Source organism: Octopus bimaculoides, chromosome 25 (assembly GCF_001194135.2).
Source record: "Octopus bimaculoides isolate UCB-OBI-ISO-001 chromosome 25, ASM119413v2, whole genome shotgun sequence".
In the NCBI taxonomy this organism is placed as follows: Eukaryota; Metazoa; Mollusca; class Cephalopoda; order Octopoda; family Octopodidae; genus Octopus; species Octopus bimaculoides.
This window is the reverse complement of record NC_069005.1, coordinates 15,308,520-15,318,638: the sequence shown is the minus strand read 5'-3', so window position 1 is coordinate 15,318,638 and position 10,119 is coordinate 15,308,520. Positions and strand designations below refer to the sequence as shown.

Here is a 10,119-nt window from a genome sequence, read left to right as displayed (position 1 = left end):
GTTGTATTTTCTGTTGAAAATTTTCTATAAATAAATATATTTTGGAACTTGTCTGTCCTAAATGGAGTCTTTTTTCCTTTATCCTTTTTTTCTGTTCTGCTTTCTTGTAGCTTCAGATATTCCAAGACATGAAGAAATCTTAATACATCCTCAAAATAGGAATAATCTCGGCATAAAGGGTAAAGACCCCCTTTCGGTCATAAATGACCATGGGATTGCACCTAGAAAGTTACCCTCCAAAGCACAAGTCCGGGCAAGGTTGTTTATGGAAGACCAGCAATCGCCCATGCACGCCAGCCTCCCCTCTCCACACTGCTGATGTTATCCAAGGGAAAGGCAAAGTCCAATACAGCTTGGCACCAATGACATTGCAACTTATTTCTACAGCTGAGTGAACTGAAGCAATGTGAAATAAAGTGTCTTGCTCAAGAACACAACACAGCCCAGTCCAGGAATCAAACTCACTACCTCATGATTGTGAGCCTAACGCTCTAACCACTGGGCCATGTGCCTTCAGTATGCTCAAATGGTAGTGTCCCAGCATGGCCACAGCCTCTGACTGAAGCTGATATCATCATTATCCTCATCATTTACTGTCCATTTTCCATACTGGCATGGGCTGGATGGTTTGACCAGAGCTGGTAAGGCCAGAGGTTGCCCCAGGCTCCTTTTTCTGTTCTAGCATGGTTTCTGCAGCTGGAAGCCCTTCCTAAAGCCAACCACTTTACAGAATGTACTGGGTGCTTTTTATGTAGCACCAGCACCAGTGCTATTAACATGGCACAAGCATGGAATAATAGAATGAAATAATTAAAAAGGAAAAGAGATCAGTATGTTAAAGATTGAAGAATTTTGTCTAGTTGTATGTATTGAATTTCTGTCTTGTTACTTAACCCTTGTGGGTTAAGTTCAGCTCACAATCTTATGGTCATGAGTTCGATATCTGGCAGTGCATTGTCCTTGAGCAAGACACTTTATTTCATGTTGCTCCACTTCACTCAACTGGCAAAAAAAATAATTGTAGCTGTAATTCAAAAGGCCAGCCTTGTCATATCCTGTGTCATGCTAAATTTCCCTGAGAGCTAAGTTAAGAGTGTGCATGTCTGTGGAGTGCTCCAGCCACTTATTAGTTTCATGAGCCAGCTGTTCCATTGATCAGATCAACTGGAACACTTGTCGCTGTAACTGACAGAGTGCCAGTTGTTTTTTTTTTTAACTCTTTTGATCCCAACCTCCTTGAGACCTGACACTATTCTTGGTTCTATGATAAAAGCTTCCTATTTTAAAGTGAACTAAATCAAAACCTTCCATCAGAACTCCATGTTAATTTCTGTTTCCTAAATTATTTTCAAAATTAACCTGAAACAAAAGCGGTATATTTCAACAAATATATGGTAACAAAGGATTTATTCTTTGCTTTTAGCATTTGAATTAAGCTGTGATGGAGAAATGTGACTTCCCATTGTTGTCATCGATTAGCCCTTGGTTGGCCCTCACTAACCAGGCCTGTGATTAAAAGCATCCTAAATATAAAAGAATATTCTGTCTTTTATATTTTTATTTATTCATTTTTTATTTCAGGTATCATCTTCGTCTCTCATCCATATAACATTAGAGAAAAAAAAAAGAATTAAAGATGTTTCCATATTTCTATGTAACCAAAACTAAAGAGTAGACTGATGCACACATTGAAACAAAGGTAGATACATAAATCAAAAAGAAAAGTAGATACATAGATACATACACACATTGTTAATTTAAAAGTGGGAGAGAGGAGGGACACAGAGGAAGTGAGAAAGAAAGTGAGAGAGACAGTCGATACATAGATTGAAAGAAAAGTTGATACATAGATACATAGACACATTGTTAAATCAAAGACAAATAACAACAAATACTGCATGTTGCTTTCAATTTTTTTTTCCACACGAGGATAAAATTAGCTCGCAAGTGGCTGAGTACTCCACAGACATGCACACCATTAATGTAGTTCTCAGGGAGATTCAGCCTCACACAGAATATGACAAGGCTGGCCCCTTTCAATTACAGCTACAACTCATTTTGGCCAGCTGAGTGAACTGGAGCAAGATGAACCATCAAGTAGTTGGAAGAAAATGAAAAGAGATCCTATATAGGGGCAGGAAAGTCTTTTTAGGTGTTAGGGTCACTATGGGTGTTAATCCGGTCTTAAAAGTGGCATTTGTGGGTCTCACAGATCTGGGGGCGAAACCCCCAGATAAACACTGATGCGCAGGCTGTTGTTATTAATCTGAGTGTGAGTCCAGAGTCAAGTCACCACATGACGGAATAGCAATCATTTCGTCTTAGCTTTCACTGCTTATACTAAACACACAACATTTTTGCCTTATGATATGGAACATTTCCCTTTCTTTCACTCTTTTTAAAAAATGGCACTCCATCGGTTACGATGATGAGGTTCCTGTTTATCTGATCAACGCAACAGTCTGCTCATAAAATTAATGCACAAGTGGCTGAGTACTCCACAGACATGCATACCATAACATAGTTCTCAGGGAGATTCAGCTTCACACTGAATGTGACCAGGCTGGCCCTTTTGAATTACAGGTACAACTCATTTTTGCCAGCTGAGTGGACTGCAGTAAGGTGAAGTAGAGTACCTTGCTCAAGAACACAGTGCATCACTGGGGGTTTACTCACGACTTTATGATTGTGGGCTGAATACCCCTAACCACTGAGCCACACACCTTCACTCTCTTAACTGTAGAGAAAAGGAGTGAAGCCTCAGTCATTTAAAATGGAAAGCCTCAGTCATTTAAAATGACAATTAGACTGAAATACAATCTTTTCTAGCTTCTTTACTTTTAACAATGGAGAGGAAAAAGCATTCAGTAATGAAGAGAGGGAAAGTCTTTCAGGTGTTTACGTTTTCATTCTGGGAGTTCTAGAACTATCAACTGTTACTTCTCTCTTCTTTCCCCCACACCCAGTACTTATTCGCCTTTCATAGTTTGTCTTTTAGTTGGGGGTGGGGGACCATGCATTTTTTTCAGGCATGTTTAATGTTTCCTCTACACACTACAAACAAACCCCCTCTCCTTTTCTTTTTTTTTCATACAAAAGCTAATGCAAATTTCAAATGGGGCATAGCTGTGAAAAGAGCCCAGAAAAATGGGTAATACCCCCTACAAAATGGATGGGAGGAGAAAAGTTGCCAACAAAGTGTCTTCTACTAGAGCTGTGACCAAAGCCTCATGAGTGGATTTCATAGATGGAAACTGAGAGAAGCCCATTATATATATATGTATATATTTAGATGTGTGTATTTGTGCCAGTGTTTGTCCCCCCACCATCATCACTTGACAATCGATGTTGGTGTGTTTGCGTCCTCATAACTTAGCTCTTCAGCAGAAGAGACTGGTAGAATAAGTACTAGGCTTACAGGGAATAAGTTCAGGGTTCGATTTCTTCGACTAAAGGATGGTGCTCCAGCATGGCCACAGTCAAACGACTGGAACAAGTAAAAGAATAAAAGAATATCACAAGAACATTCTGTACCACTAAACCAAGAAGGTTCTTTGAATATGTACGATGTATTTTAAGGCTAAATAGTAATTCTGTTTATGTTTGCCTAAATTTACAGATGCTTATATTTTTTCTATGCATTTACAGATGCTTATATTTTTCTATGCATTCCATGAAGTTTTCACGGGTCCAGCTAGTTATTATTATTAAGGCAGAGAGCTGGCAGAATCTTTAGCATGCAGGGCAAAATTCTTAGCAGCGTTTCATCCATCTTCATGTTCTGAGTTCAAATTTCGTCCGAGGTAGACTTTGCCTTTCATCCTTTCAGGGTCGATAAATTAAGTACCAGTCATGTACCTCCTTACACCTCCTTTTGCATGAAGTATGTTGTCCTAAATCATTCCAAGATTCGAGGAGAGTAGATGGTCATGTGTGTGAAACTTGTAGGGGAGCATGCTATCAACAAGGTTTTTTTTTTCAGAAAATTATGAACATTGGGACCTTGCATTGACTGAAGCATCAATATCAGATTCTCCAAGGAAAAACTCTGTAACCTTTTTGCAGTTATACTGAACATGTGTCAACTTGGTAGTCTTCTACAGCTTTCAATGAAACATCATGAGGACATGACAAGTATGCAGTTCAACAGGCAAACCCAGATATCAATATTCAGTTTCCTGAAATTTTTAACCAAGAACTGATTCAGATTGAGGATCAAGTTTTGGCCATGGGAGACAAAAATTTGCAAGGGTCTGGCTCTGGACTGCTGAAAACAAACCATCAATTTAGGGATTTAACTTCAAGAGACAGCAAGAGAGACAGATTATGACATCACAGACTTGGTTGTATTTGTGAATGAAAATGAACCTAAACTTCTTCCAGAACAATGGTATGCATATGATAAGATTTTTTATCATTTATTATTATTATTTTTGTATTATGAATTGATTTCCCAATTGAAGAATAAATTCAATTTAGAATAACAGATTTCTATACAGCATATTTTGCCTTTTCCTTCCAATATATAAGGAACAATTTCATTCTTGGACAACAGGTGTAGATATAAGAATTTAATAACTTGTTAAATAGAAATCAATAACAAAAACATTTTGTATATTTTTCTATAAAATCATTTTAATTTTTACTGAACTTCAAAATCTGTTTATAAAATTCAAATCTTAATTAAAATATTTGTCTCACTGTATTTAGATTACTCTGAGGGAGGCTGCTCTTCAGTGTTCTCAATGATGTCATTTAGTGATTTTTTCAGATGTTCTCTAAGAGACACACAGACATGCAGCCACAAATATAAATGTTCCACAGGCCAGAAACCAAGTTTCATAGCATTACCTGGTGAAATATCTGTAGAAGAGAGAAGAAACAGAGACAGTTAATACTTGTAGAATACAGGTGAGAGAATATTAATGATATCCGTATGTGTGCATGCACATGCATGTGTATATATGTGTGCATTTGTGTGTGTGTGTGTGTGTGCGTGTGTGTGTGTGTGTGTGTGTGTGTATGCGCATGCACATTAATCGAGGCTCTGATGAAGCTATAAGGCTATTCAGGCACTTAACTATAAGTTCACTGCATATAAGTTCAAAAGATAATCATTTATTCCTTTGTCATCTCATCTTCTTATATATGTGTATATACACATGTGCATATATGTATATCTGTTTGTATTATGCATATATTTGTATGTATAGGAATGTATGTATATATTGTGTATATTCATGTGTGTGTTGCCAGTACCGCCTGACTGGCTCCTGTAGGATTTTCGAGCGAGATCGTTGCCAGTGCCCCTGGACTGGCTTGTGCGGGTGGCACATAAAAGACACCATTTCGAGCGTGGCCGTTTTCGTGCGGGTGACACGTAAAAGCACCCACTACACTCTCTGAGTGGTTGGCGTTAGGAAGGGCATCCAGCTGTAGAAACTCTGCCAAATCAGACTGGAGCCTGGTGTTGCCATCCGGTTTCACCAGTCCTCAGTCAAATCGTCCAACCCATGCTAGCATGGAAAGCGGACGTTAAACGATGATGATGATGATGATGATGATGATATATATATATAGATATATATATATATATATATCTATATATATATATAGAGAGAGAGAGAGATAGATATATATAAATATATATATATATATATATATATCATCATCAACATCCCTTAACATTCCAGGGAGAAAAACTAGAAGTGGTTGATAGCTTCCGATATCTAGGTGACCAAGTTAGTTGTGGGGGAGGGTGCGCTGAAAGTGTAGCTGCTAGAATAAGAATAGCCTGGGCAAAGTTCAGAGAGCTTTTACCTCTGCTGGTGACAAAGGGTTGCACCACCCACAAATTTGGTCTGCAGCTCTCACTAAGTTGTCTTGTAGGAACTCCCAGTTATCCTCTATTTTGCAAGTCTGTAACTCCCCCTCTTTCTCATCAAACGCTTCAGTTAGGATGTCTCTAAATCTCTGCCTATTCAAAGGATTCTTAAGTTTCCAGATCCTTCTCTTCCAAACTGGCTTGCTTCTTGAAATCCTTTGTGCCTGCAGTTTGAAATCACTAATGAGTAACCTATGCTGAGGGGTACACTCTTCACCAGGGAAGGACTTTGCATTTATGAGCAACTGCGAATCCTGAGAATGTAGTTGATCTGGCTAGCATGGCCACCAGATTTACAGGTTATTTGGTGACTGGCTGGTCTGCTGAAGTTGGTGTTGCAAATCATTAGGTCATTTGCATCACAGAACTCCAGCAAACTTGTTCCCTCCTCATTTCAGGAGCCAATTCCATGGCCCCCATGCACTCCATGGAAGATACCAGCCATGAAGATTAAAGTCACTGTCATTTATCTTAGGAGCGGCCTGCAAAAGAGGGTCATAAAAGTGGTCCTTTTGTTCATTTGGCAGGCACAGGCAGAGAGGATCGTTTCTGTGCTATTCAGCAAAACTAGTCTGAGCTTAAGTACCCATTTCTCTGCTAGAAGTATATCATTGCCTCCTACTCCATTACAGTTGCCCTCCTAGAGGAGTTTATACCTATGTCTTTTGCCTGTGGATGTAACACATCGTCTCCTTTCAAGCATCTCAGCAATCTCACCATATCAACTTTGAGGGAAGCAGGAAGTAACATGGAGAGGGGGAACTGTCGCTTTCAGCATCTGAAAAGAAGGTTGTAATGAGCATTGGCCAACAAACATGTCAGCAGTTGTCCTTGCATATAATCCACCATCATTTATGCTACCCTTGCTACCTCCTCTGGATGTGGGTGTTATACTAGCGTTAGTATAAGCAATGTTAGTATAGATACAAGTGAGTACATATATAGGCTAACTGGTTACCCCCAAAATGCCTGTAGCCTGAGTTTCAGTTCACCCCTGAGCTTTTGCTTCTTGAATTATCAAACATATTTGAATAAATTTTAGTATATTAATTGAAATTATTCACAAAAATGATTATCTTAATGTTTTGTGGCCCAAATCCAACTCAATTCAAAGGAGGTCACTCCTAAACAATTCATGTGGAAATTCTGTTGCTTGAACAGTTTTTTTTTTTCTTTTTTAGTGAAAAAAGTTCATTGTTCAACACACATTGGAAGTGTCTGAACATAGAGAAAAACAATGACAAGGACTACATCACATAAGCTGTTAGAGCAAACAGGGAAAGCGAGAAGTTTAAGCTGAATGAATTAGCGCCAGATAGGTTCATATGCCTGACTTTTATACAGGGACTTACTATCGAAAAGGAAGTAGAAGTTTGGAACTAGAATTCTTGCAAAGCTGGAAGAAGATGAGGATGTAAGCGTACAGCAAGAGCATGGAGAATGTGAAAGGATTGTCACATTGAGACACGACACAGAGGAAATTGAATGTAAAGATTGTTTGCAAGTAAAGCAAGGGCAAAATGATGAGGACATTTTTAAGGTAAAAAAGAGAAATACAAGTGTTAAAATGACACTAGACACCATTATAAACCAAAAACAAAACTCAGAAATATGTCAGTAAGCCGAAAATAATTAAATTGCAAAATGTAGCACATGGTGTTATGGGGAAAACATTTTTACAGTGAATTCATATGTAACATTTCGAGGTCAAATGAAAAAAGGCAAAGATACATGGATTAAAAGATTCACTTAATCTGACACAGAATGGATGGGACTCTTCAAAGTATGTCCATAAGTGTTTTGTGTGGAAATATAGTCGGTTCAGTCGAAGGTTCAAATGCAGCTGAGGGACCTAAACAAAAAGATTGCAGTAAAACAGAGTGGAAGACCTGTATGTAAGCCAAAATGAAGAAACTTCTAACTGGGCCCCACTTGCAAGGTCATGCACTGTTTATCTTGATATGAGATCACCATGTCGTGCATATATGGTTGTGATGCATGTGCCTAGTGTACCCTTATCAGACGGGTAGTCATGATGGGTATACTGGGCTTCGTATATTTTACCCCAGTGTCCCTTTGATGGCATGCACTGTTCTCTCACTCAATAATAATAATAATAATAATAATAATAATAATAATAATAATAATAATAATATGACCTGACGGTGAAAGAAGAAACATGAAAGAGTATTTGGTAAACAGTGAACAAGACCTGCTACAGTATGCTACAAATGCTGAAGGATTTACCAACAATGGAGTTGAGAGTGCTAATGATTTCCAATCATAAATAGCCAACAAGAGGGAAAAATCAAAAGCCTGCATGGAGTTACGTGGTCAGTTTCACTGTGAAACTAACAAAAGACCAGGAAGCATCAGGGAAGTATGACCTTAAAAAGAAGACCGAAAGCCTAATCATCGCTGTCCAGGATCAAGCATTGAATAGCAACTCAGTGAAAAGTGATACATACCACACAAGTGCAATGAACCTCTGCAGGATGTGTAGGAAGAAGGTCAGAAGCATGACTCACATTGTTAGTACTTGCGAAAGTCTTTCACAGAAAGAGAACAAGTTCAGACACAACAAGGTAATCCAAACCCTTCACTAATTACTATGCTGGAAGTATGGATACAAGGTAACAGGTGCTTGGTATCAACATACACAGGAAAAAGTAATTGACAAAAACAGAAAGGCAAAGCTCCTCTGGGACTTTGACTTCCAGACAGACAAGATGTTAAAGCACCGAAGGCCAGACATAGTAACCTTTAGGAGGAACAAACAAGAGTGTTTAATAATCGATGTGACAGTGCCAGAAGATCAACATACCATCATGAAAGAAAGAGAAAAGGTTGATAAATATGGAGACCTGAGAACTGAGATCACTAAGATGTGGCAGCTACAAGTGTGAAACAAAGGTTGTTTCTGTTGTCAGTGGAGCACTGGGTTCAATACCACCCAACCAGAAGAAACATCTGGAAACTTTAGAAATACCCTGCATGCATATTGCACACATATTACTATCTGTCTGAGGTCCTTGTGACTTGACAGACAGTACAAACCTCTGGTAGACATAATATCTTTAATCTACATCACAGTATTGGATACTGTATGACAACTTCAATAATAATAATAATAATAATAATAATAATAATAATAATAATTATTATTATTATTATTATTATTATTATTATTATTATTATTATTATTATTATTATTATTATTATTATTATTATTATTATGATGATGATGATGATGATGATGATGATGATGAAAAACTACTTGGAACAGTTTGTGAGTTTAAACTGCAGGAAGGAGCCAAGATGTGACACAGATAACCCAGGCAAATAAATAATTATAATATTCATAACAATGGTTTAAAATGTTGGCACAAGGCCAGCAATTTCAGGAGTGGGGTATATCAATTACAGTGACCCCAGGTCTCGACTGGTTCTTATTCTATCAACCCCGAAAGGATGAAGGGTAAAGTTACCCTCAGCTGGATTTGAACTCAGAACGTAAAAACAAATGAAATGTTGGTAAGTATTTCGTCTGGTGTGCTAATGACTCTGCCAGCTTGTCACCTTAATAATAGTAATGATGATGATGTTGATATTGATGAAGCTACTGATTCATCAACTCTATCAAGAAAATTTTCATTTAGCAGAGAAAAATAGCAAACTTACTTTCTGACGATTTTGGCTAGAATTACTTTCATTTCCAGGATTGCAAAATTCTGTCCAATACAGTTGTGTGGGCCAGCGGAGAAAGGTATGTAATTGAACAAAGTCTGGGGTGAAGGACTGTCCAGGAATCGTTTGGGTAAAATCTCATAGGGATCCTTCCAAACACACACATATATATATATAATATACACACACACACACACACACACACACACACACACACACACACACACACACACATATATATATATATATATATATATATATATATATATATATATATATATATATATATATATATATATATATATATACACACACACATATATATATATATAATATGCATATATATGTATAATATACACACACACATATATAAATAAATTATATATATATATATATATATATATATATAGGTATATAACATATATATATGTAATCGCTAGGCCTAACTCATCGTAAGGTAAATACCACCATGAGTGATATCCAAAATACAGTGGAGAAGGCTAACCACTGGATTTGATTGGAAAGAGATGATGAGCGATGGCTAGAGA

General features: G+C 37.6%; 1 protein-coding gene across 1 annotated transcript in view; it reads right to left on the bottom strand.

Annotated features, from left to right (window-relative positions):
• Positions 1–4,642: 4,642 nt before the first annotated feature.
• Positions 4,643–10,119, bottom strand: part of LOC106877388 (EF-hand calcium-binding domain-containing protein 5) — a 207,420-nt gene continuing 201,943 nt past the window's right edge. Inside the window, exon 23 of the mRNA XM_052976829.1 lies at positions 4,643–4,863. Coding sequence (XP_052832789.1) covers positions 4,712–4,863 — 152 coding nt within the window. The 3' untranslated portion in view covers positions 4,643–4,711. The remainder of the gene's footprint in view (positions 4,864–10,119) is intronic.